The following is a 15,030-nucleotide window of genomic DNA, read 5'->3' as shown; positions in this document are numbered from 1 at the left end:
GCCGAGGGGGCCGGCGTACATGACATGATTGGTCATGGGGTCAGCATGACTAAGCCGCTTCTGGCGAACCAGAGCAGCGCATGGAAATGCCGTTTACCTTCGCACCGGAGCGCTACTTATTTATCTACTTGCACTTTGACGTGCTTTCGAACTGCTAGGTTGGCAGGAGCAGGGACCGAGCAACAGGAGCTCACCCCATTGTGGGAATTCAAACTGCTGACCTTCTGATTGGCAAGTCCGGGTCCCCTATGGGGTTCAATTAATAATGAACAACAACAGTAGACAGCACACAGAGCAAGACCTATTAAAAACAATGTTTTTAGGTAAAGGGACCCTGACCATTAAGTCCAGTCGCGAATGACTCTGGGGTTGTGGCACTCATCTCCTTTTATTGGCCAAGGGAGCCGGCGTACAGCTTCCGGGTCATGTGGCTAGCATGACTAAGCCGCTTCTGGTGAACCAGAGCAGCACACAGAAACGCATTGCAGTAATCTAACCTCGAGGTTACCTCAAGGTTTATTTCCTGTTGTAGAAGCGGATGTGAACATTTCAGGAGAGAGGCCACTTTCAGAAGATAAGACGACGCTGCTGGATCAGACTAATGGTCCATCTAGTCTAGCATCCTGTTCTCTCAGTGGTCCACCAAGATACCTTTGGGAAACCTTAAAATAGGATCTGAGTGCAACAACACCTTCCCCATTAATGATTCCCAGCAGCTGGCTTTTTAAAATGCGGCTCTTTTTTGGGGGCGGGGCATGTTATTGGGTTGTTGTTCTTATTTTGATTATATATATTGTGGTTTTTATGTTGATCTTTTCTGTGAACTGCCCTGAGACCTATGGGTATAGGACTGTATATAAATTCTAATAAACAAATGAATAATAAACAATCAACCTAATTTATTTGTTGAGGCAGTAATCAGTGGTGAAATTTCAGCCATTCCGGCAATTAGCCAGATGCTCACTATGATCTCAAGCTGAACTGATCTGAAGACTTTTGAGTTATATCGAGGTAGAGTTTGTTAAGAGGAGCTGCTCATCTGCCACCTGCAGAGCCCACAATTATTTCTTGACAGCCGTTTCCCCTCTGAGACTTACGTTCAGAATTTCATCCAAGAGACCGATAACGGTGTAATAATCTCCCGTGAGATATGCTGACTGCGCTTCCGAATGTAGGCGCTGCATCTCATCGGACTTCATCAGCTGGGTGCGGGCTTCTGTGTCTTCCTTATCGCTAGGATTAGACTGAAGCTGCAAAAATTAACACACAAAGACAAAGAACAGTTACTGTTAGGATATAGTTCCGTTCCACCTTAAAAGGATCAGGCATGACTGTTGTGTGTCACATGCCTGTTTACTTCCAGCACAGTCTGCTAGAAACTTCCGTTTGTATATTGCTTTTGCTTTCTGCTGTTGGCTTGGACACGAAGGGAAGCAGACATGTTTTTCCTTTGTTCCTGCTGCTGAATAAAATAATGCTTACACATGACTCTGTCCGCCACTTCCATTGTGGAGATTTATTCACTCTGCTAATTAGCGTGCTCGGTAACTTCAGAAGGCTACTGAGGCTTGAGTCGCTGATTGATTGATACTGTTCTGTGACCTAGAGATCGCCTGGCTGCCAGCTGGAGCCAGCTGGGGGCTTGCCTGATGCCCCCTTCTCCCTGGCAGCATCTCAACAGTTACACCTGAAACAGAGGCGGAGCCGTCTTTCCCATAGGGCTTAGTGGTTTATTGTGCCAGGGCGCCAGCCTCTCAGGGGCGCCCCAGCGAGTGGGGGAGCTGCGCGGCTTTGCCGGCAGCCTCCCCTTTTCCTGCACGCCCGCCAGCTGTGCCCCATCAACCATATGGCTGTAGGGCGTGCAGCTTGCCTCCCAAGCCTCCGCGGGAGGAGAGCGATCCCTGCAGCGGCATGGGGGAGAGATGCGCACACCCCCCCATGGCTGGCAGTGTGCAGCTTTGCACCCCCCCATCTGTGATAATTTGGAGGCGCTGAGCGGATATTTGCACCCCGGCGCCGCATCTGCTAAAGACTGCCCTGAAAGGAGGAATTCTACAACCCATCATCTGCCGTGTGTTCCCAAAATGATGCCACTGAATTCCGTTGGGGAAATTCTTGGAGCTTGTTAGTCATGACTAACTTAAAACCTACTGTTTTCAATGGGTCTTTAGTAAACATGACTACAGTGGTGCCTCGCAAGACGAAATTAATTCGTTCCACAAGTTTTTTCTTCTTGCGAGTTTTTCATCTTGCGAAGCACGGTTTCCCATAGGAATGCATTGAAAATCAATCAATGCGTTCCTATGGAGACCGTCCGGGGACAGAGGGGAAGCGCCGCGCGCCTTCCCCTCTGTCCCCGGACCTGTTTAAAGCAAGGGGCAGCGGGGAGAAGATTGCTTCTCCCCGTTGCCTGCCCCGCAATCTCCGGGGACAGAGGGAAAGGCGCGCGCGTCTGTTTTAAAGCAAGGGAAGGGGCAGCGGGGAGAATCGCTTCTCCCCGTTGCCGCCCCTTGGTTCAAAAGGGGTCCGGGGAGAGAGGGGAAGGTGCGCGCGCCTTCCCCTCTGTCCCCGGAGATTGCGGGGCTGGCAACAGGGAGAAGCGATCTTCTCCCCGCCGCCCCTTGCTTCAAAAGAGGTCCGGGGACAGCGGGGAAGACGCGCTGCGCTTCCCCGCTATCCCCGGAGCCTGCGGGACAAACTTCGTTTTGCGAAGCAAGCCCATAGGGAAATGCGTCTTGCGAAGCGGCTAAGAAAACGAAAAACTCCTTCGTCTAGCGAGTTTTTCGTCTTCCGAGGCGTTCGTCTACTGGGTACCACTGTAAGTCTGGATATTACCCCCTAAACAAAAAGATGAAGAACCTGTAGCTGTTCAGATGTAGTTGAACTCCAAATTCTATCATTGCTAGCCTTTATTTTTTGGAGGTCAATAATCTCTTGAGGCCATCAGTTGTAGGATTTAGATTTTATTGTTTTTTTTCTAATATGGGGCCAAGAGTTGCTTTGAACGTATATCAACGTATATCAATGTAATGTCCTTGATCCCAAGATTTTACTCACCATCTGAACCAAATTGGTTCGGCCAAAACAACTGATGTGCAAAGTTGAACAAAAGCTTTGTTTAGGAAATACACACTGCCTCACACAATTATAGAAAGAATGTGAAATAAAAGGACACAAGCGTGCAGGGGAAATACAGAATAAAAGGGCTCCTTTCCCCTCCAAAGACATGGAAATTTGCTAGTAATAGAGACAATGTGTCAGTCTGAATCCCAGCAGCTAATCCAACCAAATAACCCAACGTAGCAAAGCACACATCCCTCCCACAGACTATTTCACTATAATGGCTAAATAAGCTGTTGGGAGAATACTGTAGTGTTAGAAATAAATTATGTGCATAAAACAAGGCAAAAGGCATGTTTTATACAGAAGGTCAGGCTACTGAATTTGGGGTTGAGGGAGGGAGAGAGAATAACTCCAGGAGAAAATGTTGTTTATTTTAAAAGAAAATGTGTGTAACATATTGAAATTTCAATATGCATTGCCTCATGTTATGAATACAAATATAATTTCTAAACAAGCCAAATGTTCTTTAAAGCCACCACCTATTGCTGAGGAGGTCTGACCTTTCGATGAAACATCGTGACGCGTTCCCTTTGGACAGCAGATTCCAGAAGGGAAACAATTTTCATTTCTCCAACCTCCTTCTCTGTGCATCATTTAACACAATAAAGGAAAAGGCAGAAAGGAAAGACAGAGAGATTGAGAGAAAGAGAGGGATGGTGGGTGGAAGAAGTGCCACTGTACTCCAGGTGCAAAAAGGCCCAGGGCTGTCCCTGTCACCCAGAGTTAGCTGATGAACGGAAGCAAGCAATCAAAAACCAATTAAAAGGGTTTTTTTAAGCCTTCAGCTCCTGTCATTGCTATTTTCTGACATGCAGTTCTTCATCATTCAGACTGTGAGCCCTTGCACACAAGGCAGGGCCTGTTTACTTTTGTCTCCAAACCGTTCCTGGTGTATCTGACACTTGAACAAATAATAAAACGATGATTAAGTCCCCCCACGTTCGGAACGGGCACTCTTAAAAGGCGTCTTTAGCCTTTTGATTTATGAAAATATATTTATCATGATTACGGAAACACTTGAGCGCTAACAAGGCCATACGTCCTCCTTACTTCCCACGCTAGTGAAATCCGCGAGTCCAAGGGGAACAAAAAGAGAAAGGTACACGCAAAAGTGGTATCGAGGCTGGGAAATAGGAGGAGACGAGGTAACAGGCAAATGTGCCACGTTCCTGAGTTTCATTCCAACAACAGCTGTAATATCTTCATAGGAAACCTAGTGCCCTTCAGATGCTATTGGGCTCCAACTCCCATCCGCGCCAGTCCACATGCCAAATGGTTAGGGGTTTGGAGAGTTGTCTTTCAACAAGTTAAGGTGTGTATTAACCTGTAGATATTGCAGGGGGAAGCGCTGGCTGGTGATGATGGAACTGGAATCCAACAACATCCGGAAAGACAGAAGTTTCCCATCTCTTGAATAGCAGTGTTTCTCAAACTTGGGTTGGACTACAATTCCCATCATCCCTAGCTAGCAGGTCCAGCGGTCAGGGTTGATGGGAGTCGTAGTCCAAAAACAGCTGGGGACCCAAGTTGAGAAGCACTGCTTCAGAGGATAAATCACATGCCTAGCTTAGGGTTACCAGACGTCCCCGTTTCCCGGGGACAGTCCCCGGATTTGCGAATAAGTCCCCAGACAAATTCCGTCCCCGGGTTTCATCTAATATCCCTGGGAAATTAGTGCAGGGGCTCTAAGATACAGCTTCTGGGCTGCTCCACCTTCCCTGACCCCAGCAACTAAGCTGTGAAGGGAGGCTTCATGCTGCCTATCGGAGCAGCCTCCCAACTCCTACTTGCGTGCAAGCAGGAGTGGCGTAGGTATCTCTCAGTTTGGCAACAGGAAGCCTCCCTTCCTAGCTGAGGGATCCCCACCCCCTCCTGCTTGCAGGCAAGTAGGAATGGGATTTGGGCTGCTCCGATGGGAAGGGAGGCATCACGCTGCCTGAGCCTCGCCGCCACCGCTCTCAGCCCTCCTTCTCCGCCTTCCCTGCCTGACCCACCGCACACCGCTTCCCCACCACCACCACCGAAGAATGAACAACTCAGTGGCTGCCCAGGCTCATGGAGAAAGGAGACAGAAGCCTCGGAGGAAGGGGAAACGTGGCGGTTGAGGTCAAGGCGGCGGCCGCCCCTCTGCCACCGCCATCGCTGCAGCATCAACATCCTAAACGTGTAGTAATTAATTAATTAATTAAGTGTCCCTGGATTCATTGAAAAAAATCTGGTAACCTTAGGGTCGAAAAGCATGGGGAAAGTGGGGTAACAAGAATCCAAAAAAACTCCCCCGGACATACTGATGTATTAACAAGCCATTATATGGGACAAGAGAACTGGGGAACACCAGCTTTTCAGACCATACACATTGAAGTTACAGTCCTATGCACATTTACCTGGAAGTAAGCCCCACCGAAGGGATTTACTTCCAAATAGACATTAGATTGTGCTACAAAAGATTTTGCTCCTACATCCCAGCACATCAGTGACATCCAGTTTGCATCATCCACCACTTGCCTGCGTGGTCACTGTGCAATATAAATGGTCTAATATTTACATCGCTTATGGGTCTGTAGGCTTTTTAGTGGCCTCCTGTCTCTCTCAGGAAATTTACCCTTTTACAGAAAATGTCATACTAAGAAATCACCACCAGGATAGGGAATATCCATCAAAAGATTGTCAACTTAAGCTTTCTAGCCATAAAAATAATGATGCCAGCAGAACTTGTGGCTATAAAAAATATACTGCAGTGACCTCCCTATAGCAAGCTAATGTAGGTAATAAAAAAAAATCATTTAGTACAGCTTAATTAGCAGTTTAACAACAATATAAAATAGATGAGATGGAAGTGGTCAAACTGCTTTTAAAAATTATTTGCATGTGCATCTCATTTCTGCTTTATGAATCTATTTGCTTTGTTAAGCCAAAAACACAGCGACATGTGTTGGGTTTAACAATTTGTCATACTGAGCTTCATCAGCTTGCATTTCTAGCCTGCATATTCCTAAGGTTGGTGTCATGTAATTTATCAGTTTTTCATAGCTAACCAATCTTATAACCCACAGTGCAACATTTTTTTTAAAAAAAATAAATCCATAAAACACCAGCAGGCACATTAGAAGTCGTTTCATCAATTTCTGAAAGCAGATTTTTAAAAACCTCACACACACAAAGCAAATAATTCAAAAGAAACAACAACAAATTCAAAACTTTGGATTTGTGTGTGGTTTCCTTGCCCTCTCTTTTCTTAAACTGCTTTGAGAATCAGGGCTTCCTATCTACCTAAACCCAAACCCGACACCCACACAATGTCATTCTATGTACATTTACTTAGAGGTAAGTCACACTGCATTCAATGGAGCTTAGTCCCAGGTAAGTGTGCACAGGATTGCACCCTAACGCCAGGTTCTCTCGGGTATGTTTATCATTTGATCTGCCTAGACTTGGTAACTGACAGCCATTAGCCCTGTTTATGGGTTGCTCGTGTGTTTGGCACTCCAATGTTGTGGTGAAGTAGTTGGAGTGCCAGGCTAGGACCTGGAAGACCAGGGTTCAAATCCCCACCCTCCCTCACTGGGTGTTAGAATTCCTGCTCCATGATTGCAGTCATGGGATTGTTGTCTATCACATGGCGGTGTATGTTTTGACTCCACAGAGTGGGAAGTGACGGAGACAGGATGTTTGTGTTACTGCGTTCTGTGAAGTGGGACTATTGTCCTTTGTTCTTTTTCTCTTTGCTGTCTGATGCTAAAGAGAGAGGGAGCCATGTTGCAGTGCTCCATGTGTGTTTATATGTAAATAAAGTAGATTAGCCAAAATGCTGAGTTGCTGAGGTCTGTTACGCAAGCTGCAAAGACTCTGTGGATGTTAGTTTCTGTTTGCCACTGTGCAGCTGCTTAGAGTCACAAGACTCTGTTTACATTCCAGAGACCTTCCAGGCTGTTGGAAGTCTTACGGAAGACAGGAGACGAATGTGATGTTACTGGTTTCCTGTTCCTTTGTTTTTCAGTTGCTCTCTGCTCTCACAGAGAGAGGGTGTCTTTTTTTTCTGTCTGCGGAGCTTAGAAAATAAAGCATAGGCATGTAGCCATAAATCTCATCACTTCCGCGTGCTGCTTTGATTCTCTGCTGAATGGGGTGTGTGCCTGGAGCCTTATCAGAGGCTCAGGTCATCAATCATGTCGGAGGCGATTCCAGAGGACTCAGCCGGAGGAGGATGAGCTTTATCAGCTTCGTCGAGCGGAGACCAAGTGTGCCAGTGTCGGTTGGCATCGGTCGCTGTGATGTTCGGGCTGAAGAAAGCTTTTGAAGCTCCCGAACGATCAACCAGGAGGGAGAGAACTTGACAGTTGGGCATGTGTCTCTGCCAGGGCCCTACTCGAGTGTAGGCTGAACTCCTGACACTGGGTGCCCTTGGGCCAGTCACTGCCTCTCAGTCTAAGCTACCTCACATGGTTGTTACAGGGATTAAATGTACACCAAAGAAAAAGCTGGGATATAAATGCAATCAAATGAGCAACCCATCAGGAGTGGAGCTGCAAAGCTCTCCAACCCCATCATCACATGCCATGGCTGGCACCAAAGCAGCTGTTAGGCAGAGGAGGAGCGAGTGGGCAACTGGAGAGTCCTGGTTGGTTCCCCTCTTGCCTCTCTCCTTCCCAGCACTTATCTGGAGGGGGTCTACATAAAAGGAAAAACCCGCTAGAAATAAGTCAGAAATTGAATCGTCATAACAAAATTTCAAAAATGCTAAGTAAAAATTGCAAAGATTTTCTTTTGCTCTCTGGCGCCATCTGGTGGCACCCATCTGGTTTTGACTTCGCATGACTTTAGGTTTGCGCAAAGGGCTCTTTCACCCTAATGCAACAAATCAGAGAATTATAGAGTTGGAAGGGACCCTGAGGATCATTTAGTCGAACCCCTTGCAATGCAGAAATATGCAGCTGTCCCATAGGGGGATTGAACCTGCAATATTGGTGCTATCAGCACCACGCTCTAACCAACTGAGCTATCCTGCACTATTTTTTCTTTTTTTATGATTTTTTTTGTGGTTTGGAAAGTGACAGGGAAATGCAGCGAGATGTGTAAACACTCCGCAAACACATCAGGATGAATGTTCATTGCTGCATATCCATCCCGCAAACAAATCAGAACTATGACTAAAATAAATAATTGTAAAATAATAATAACTGTAAATATATAATAACTAGGAATCACATTGTCTTGAGAGAAACACTATGGCCTATTTAAAGCAGAAAGGCCTGTAATAATAATAATAATTTATTATTTATACCCCGCCCATCTGGCTGAGTCTCCCCAGCCACTCTGGGCGGCTCCCAATCGAGTGTTAAAAACAATACAGCATTAAATATTAAAAACTTCCCTAAACAGGGCTGAATTCAGATGTCTTTTAAAAATAAGATAGCTGCTTATTTCCTTGACAGCTGATGGGAGGGCGTTCCACAGGGCGGGCACCACTACCAAGAAGGCCCACTGTCTGGTTCCTGTAACCTGGCAATGAGGGAACCGCCAGAAGGCCCTCTTCTATTGGCTAGACAGCATTTAAATCAAATAGGCAGGATACAAAACTTAACAGGACATTCTGCATTAGAAAAACACAACTGACAAGAAGCTGACAAAAGAAGTTGGTCTTCAATAATAGTCTTTGCTGGCCTCTAGTGGAACAATACAAAATGAACAATAAGTTTTCCACTTTTGGTTCCCAAGAGAGATGATAGTCTAGTGTCTCCCTTAATCTGCCACACTAGGAATTGTCTGAGTCACCTTCCAGTCCCTGTGCTATCAATTTCAATTTTGTATTGCAAGGAGCATGTCACCAATAATCCCCTTGTTATTAAAATTCTCGTTTGTTATGCAACCTCTGCCAGACCTCCTCTTCATTATACATATTAATACCATTTTAAAAAGACAGAGACGGGGCAAACTCACCAGGGCCCAATTCACACACAGTCCCCCCACTTGTGGCTGATCACACATTCACCCAAATTACCACGGTGCTAAAATCTTCGTAGTTGCATATATTCCACACAGCATAAGAAACACTTAAAAGATTTCCATTGTGCGGCATGAAAGATAATCCCTGTGAAATCTACATTTCTGCTTCCTATTTTCCTCTGGAAGCCAATTGATAAGGGGTGGGATTTACTTTGAGCTCATCTATTCCAGAAGCCATCTAGAAAAGCTCTCCTTTACAAGTGCAGTCTGCAGAACCACCACACACCACAAAAAAGACAAAACCGTCTTCCACAGAGCCAAACTTTATGGCTTTAGCAGCACAACTGGTTGATGAAGCCACCTGCCCGCTTTTAATTCCTTACATCTGGAGGGCTAAATTTATTCCTCCAAGCAACACACTAATTCTGCTTGAAAGATACCACATCGTAGCTTCACACAACATGCCACTTTAACTTTCTCAAGGAAAGCTTATAATTTATTCTGTTTATAGCCTCCCCTTTCTAAAAAAAAGGTTTGATTTGCAAAAAGGCAAATGCTAGAAATTGAAATACTTTATTGTCACTTGTACAACTTGTATACAGTGAGATTACATGAGCACCCCCCACTCAGCTCTCTTAGTCTTAATTCTCGTTTACTGACGCACACCCACCAAACCAGAAAGTCAGTTGCCCTGTTGTTATCTTTTCATTCAGCGGCCTTACAGCCCACGGATAGAAGCTGTTCTTTACACTGTTGGTGCGACTAATCATGCTTCTATATCTTCTGAAAGTGTGATGCTATATTTAATAGGCGTTTACACAGGCACAGAAAGACCAGAAGCTACCAAAAGTGTTATCTACAATGTGAGAGGAAAAGGGTTTCTGAAGCTGGATTATCATAGCAGCACCGCACCACACGCTATGATGATAAAGGTTAAGTAAAAGAGATAAGCATCTTGCAAAGGAGCTGCTATATACCGTATTTTTCGCCCCATAAGACGCACTTTTCCCCCTCCAAAAATGAAGGGGAAATGTGCCTGCGTCTTATGGGGCGAATGCAGGCTTTCGCTGAAGCCTGGAGAGCGAGGGGGGTCGGTGCGCACCGACCCCTCTCGCTCTCCAGGCTTCAGGAAGCTCTGCGCAACCCTCGGGAGACCGGCTCCGAGGGTTGCGCAGAGCTGCCTGCAGTCCCGGGATCAGCGCAGCTCTGCCCGGCCACCGGGAGGCGGGGGAGAAGCTCCGCCCCGCTCCCGGTGGCCGTGCAGAGCTGCCTGCGGTCCTGGGACCAGCGCAGCTCTGCGCCGCCATCCCGAGCGGGGCGCTAAGTCCCGCCCCGCTCGGGATGGCGGCACAGAGCTGCCTGCCGTCCCGGGACTGGTGCACTTCTCCCCATCGCCAGCCCCACAAGCTCGGGGGACAGCGGGGAGGCAGAGCGTGCCTTCCCACTGTTCCCCGACCTGGTTCTTCCAGCCCCGCACCTGGGGGGGGAAATAAAATTGTTTTTCTTTATTTTCCCCCCAAAAAACTAGGTGCGTCTTATGGGCCGGAGCGTCTTATGGGGCGCAAAATACGGTAACTCCAACTTAAATATTGCCAATGGTTTGTGTGCACTGCATACTCTTGCCTACAGACAGGTGGGGTCTATTGCTGATCACTCCCAATCAAGATGCCTTAAAATGGGCCAGCACCCAGGGCTATTCAGGGCCAGTGGCACCATGAGGCATATCAGGCAGATGCTGTACCAGCCCTGGGTCTGACTAATGGCATGGTCTCTAACAAAGCTGTCCCATTAGCACATGCCCTTCCATCTGCGCAATGGGGCTTCCTCTCCTGGAGGATTTGGGGAAACAACCCGCCCCCCGAACAGATTGTGGGGCACACAGAGAAAGGAGCCGCCATCCCATTGCGCACACAGAAGTCCTTGCACGAACAGGACAATTCCGATGGATACAACCTACAGTTTTCCCTTGCAAACAAAGATCAGTCGCCCATGGAACCTTAAAAAAGGCTTTTCAAAAGCACAAAACACATTAAGAATGCTACATGCACATGATGGGGGAAATTCCAGAACTGTTTAAAATTATGGAGAGCACTCATTGCCTATGTTTCACCAGCAAACAAAACTATGGTAGAAAATATTGTGCTGGGAAAGAGGTGTGTGTTTGTTTTTCATATTTTTAATACTTTGGACTCAAGTCAGTCACGCTTAAATCATGGCTCTCTTGTCTCCAAGAATTTTTAACTGTCTCTGGATAGTTCTCAATCTCCAAACCCTATTAGATTTCAAAATTCCATTTTCCTGTTAATATCTTTGATTTACAGTCGTAAGCATCCCAGAAATGTTATAACAACTTGAATCATTTCGGCTGCTTCCCCTTCATATACATTTGGCTACGTAGCAAACAAACATATGGAAATTGCACGTTATGAAGAAAGAGAAATTTATGAGAGGGAATAGAACTCAGGATCAGCCACTGAAACTGACTAGTGTTAGATCTGGAGAGACCAGTTGCACTAGCACTTCTTCACACAATATTTAAGTCATACAATTTACAACCACAAGATGTCACAATGGCTACTAGCTTAGATGACTTAAAAAAAATGGATTGGACAAATTCACGAAGGGTTTGGAAAGTTAAGCTGCAAATTTATGCGCAGGGAGCAAATCGTATCGTAAACAGTGGGGTTTACATCGGAGTAAGCGCACTGTGCTGTTAGTTTATTGCTTCAGTTTAGCAGTTTCCTTTCCAGGCTGCTTCTATTGTGGAAATGTATTGAAATATCAGTACCCTATCTAGTCAGTTTTATGCTCAGAGAAGTCTCCCATTTTCCCCTTGTTCCTAGCACTGCACAAATTCAAAAATATTTATCCTGGCATTGTGACACAGGAGCTACCCTGTGCGACATGCACTGGATATGTGCAAAGCACCACCTTTTTTCAGCACAGGGCGCTGTTCCATATTTCAATAACCCCATTATTAAGGTTTTTTACTTACCACTCTCTTGAAGTCCTCTTCTGCCTCATCAAACTTTCCTTGCTTCAGTAGCAGGTGTCCTCTTTGCAGCCTCGCCTAAAATAAAGGAAACAGTTCTGTAACACAGGAAGACACCGTGTAACATGCCGTATTTTTTGCTCTCTAAGACTCACTTTTTCCCTCCTAAAAAGTAAGGGGAAATGTGTGTGCGTCTTATGGAGCGAATGCAGGCTGCGCACCTATCCCAGAAGCCAGAACAGCAAGAGGGATTGCTGCTTTCACTGCATAGCGATCCCTCTTGCTGTTCTGGCTTCTGAGAATTTTTCTTCCTTCCTTGTTTTCCTCCTCCAAAAACTAGGTGCGTCTTGTGGTCTGGTGCATCTTATAGAGCGAAAATACGGTACCTAGTGCAAAACTAAGGGAAGTCTTTTTATTCGTTTGTATTGTCTAAAAAATGCTGTAAAACCAATAAAAAATTTATATAAAAAAAAACACTAAGGGAAGTCTGTGTTCCAATCCCCACGCAGTCATGAGAATCCCTGGGTGACCTTTGAGTAGCCCCTATTTCTCATCCCAAGCTACCCTATGCAGAAGGAGAGAGAACCAATTATGCCACCTTCAGTTCCTTGGAAAGGTGGGAGGGAAATTAAATGAATGAATGAATGAATGCAGTTCTTAAGTGTAGGCACACATACATTCAACACATATTTATTTTCTATTTCAAAGCATGGAGCATTTTGTTGCTGTCCCGTGAGGTACCTTTGCCCCTCCCACCACCCCAGGTAATTATTTGGGAAGATGCCTAGCTAGAATCAAGAGTCAAAGGGCATAGGCTAAATGTCCAGATCACCAAGGAAGAGAGAATCTGTATTATGAGGCACAGGTCAGTTACCGAGTGTGTGTGTGTGGGGGGGGGGGGGTGGGTGTGCATTTTCCACTGAGAACCCCCAGTCTTACAAAGCCTTTGGGGAGGCTGTCTATTACCACTCCTGTTCAATAATTTCCCCACTTTAAATAACCCCACTGAATTCAACCAAATTTGCCTCTGAAGAGATGTGGGCTGCATGTGCACTACACATTTCAAGCCCTATGATACCACTTTGAACAGTCATGGCTTCTCCCAAAGGATTCTGGGAACGGTAGTTTCTTAAGGATGCCGAGAGCCATTAGGAGACTCCAGTTCCTCTCAGAGGAACTGGAATTTCAGTCTACATTTAACCTCTCCAAGTTATAGGATAATAAAAAGTTTTCTGTTGGATTATGCCACTTACTAGAGAGAGAGAAAAAGATTCCCATTTAAAAGGCAACATAAAAAACAAAGACAAAAGCCGTTTTCATCCACCCTGGAGGAGTCTCTGGAAAGTATTGCTTACCGATGTGAAATCCTGCTTTAATTCAACCACCTTGCTTAAGTCACGAATGGCAGCTTTAGATTTGCCCATGGCTAAATATACTGTGGCTCTTCTGTAATAGGCAAGGTAGTTATCAGAGTCCCCTTCTGCAAGTGAAGAAGCAGCAATCAGAACATAGCCTCAAGCCAGCCAAATCTTTGGATACAACTAAGCATGCAATAAGGAGAAATAACAGTGCCATTACCAGAATTTTTAAACAGCCTGATACCACCATTTAATTAGCGGAGGGAACGTTTCCATAGGACAGCCATTCGGCACACATTTGCACTATTAACGCTAATGGGGGAAAAAATGAAAATCACACGCATATAGGAGCATTAAGCTTCCTGGTTATTTTTTAGGGCTTCAGGAGCTGAGCATCCAAGTGGATTCCAGCTGTGGAATGAAGTCAAGCCCCCTACATGCTAAAGCTTTTTATCTCAAACTGCAGGCTTGCCTTTCGAAGGCCGTTTCACATTTTGGTGCAGGCTCCACCGTCTCTCATTTGCAGAAGGCCAAATAACCATCTCACCGGAGATCAGAGGTGGCGTGTTCTTCTAAGAATCCCCATTAATTCTGCTGATACAGCAATCAGCAGGGACAGAAACATGCCAACCCTAACTTCTTATTCCCATCCCAGACAATGAGGATGCTATGGGACTGAATGGAAGTACAAAACTTTCCTTCCGCACCAAGAATGATGCATTGTATAGGCTTTGCTAAGGACAGGGGTCAGCAACCTTTTTCAGCCGTGGGCCGGTCCACTGTCCCTCAGACCATGTGGGGGGCTGGACTATATTTTGGAGGGGGGAAATGAACGAATTCCTATGCCCCACAAATAACCCAGAGATGCATTTTAAATAAAAGGACACATTCTACTCATGAAAAAACATGCTGGTTCCTGGACCATCTTTGGGCTGGATTCAGAATGCGATTGGGCTGGATCTGGCCCCCAGGTCTTAGGCTGCCTACCCCTGGCTAAGGAGGAGTTTCTCAGTGCTTCAAATCAGATACTTCTCCACAGAGCCTGAATTGTGGGGAGGGGGCAGGAGGGATAAGGTGAGGCTTCATGAAATCCACAAGTCCCCACTCTGTCCAACTTGAGCCAAATCATGGCCATGCACACCTTTCCAAAAATAAAAAATAAAAAATGGGTTCAATACAAAAAAGAGAGCTACCCCCCCTGCAATTAAACTATTGTTTCCTTTGTCCACAGAACTGGATGCACTAGATGGAGGGATCCTTATCTTCCCCCTATGGGCTAAGTTTGATAGGTAGGCTCATTTAGGTAGGACTCATTTTTGCCCCTGTGGTTTGAAATCAAAGGCACAGCCTGCAAAGCACCAATGATCAGCTGATTGCCAGGCCTTGCAAAGGTCAGAGGGCAGGTAGGTGTGTCTTGGCAGAAATGGCCTGGGGGGGAACCCAGCCACTCTAGTTACGTTCAAAGGCCAGGGGTTCCCTACTCCTGCTACTGAAGTACTTCTCCCGCCTATCACAATTTGTGTTCTCTGAATTTGTGCCTTTGGCAACATTTTTAAGCCATGAGCCCAAATAATGGATGCAACATTTCAGCAGCATGTAGATGCCGATAGCCAG

At 45.9% G+C, this 15,030-nt stretch overlaps 1 protein-coding gene across 4 annotated transcripts in view; it reads right to left on the bottom strand.

The window, feature by feature from the left end:
- DNAJC3 (DnaJ heat shock protein family (Hsp40) member C3) overlaps nucleotides 1-15,030 on the bottom strand; it is a 48,504-nt gene that overhangs the window by 19,399 nt on the left and 14,075 nt on the right. For all 4 annotated transcript variants that reach the window (XM_082218729.1, XM_082218728.1, XM_082218727.1 and 1 more), the window contains 3 exons: nucleotides 13,414-13,538; nucleotides 12,062-12,136; nucleotides 1,098-1,250 (listed from right to left, as the gene is read on the bottom strand). In XM_082218729.1, coding sequence (XP_082074855.1) covers nucleotides 1,098-1,250; nucleotides 12,062-12,136; nucleotides 13,414-13,538 — 353 coding nt within the window. The remainder of the gene's footprint in view (nucleotides 1-1,097; nucleotides 1,251-12,061; nucleotides 12,137-13,413; nucleotides 13,539-15,030) is intronic.

Source organism: Podarcis vaucheri (genome assembly GCF_965113315.1).
Source record: "Podarcis vaucheri genome assembly, chromosome: 4".
NCBI lineage: Eukaryota > Metazoa > Chordata > Lepidosauria > Squamata > Lacertidae > Podarcis > Podarcis vaucheri.
Note: the sequence above shows the minus strand (reverse complement) of the source record. Positions and strands in the feature narration are given on the sequence as shown.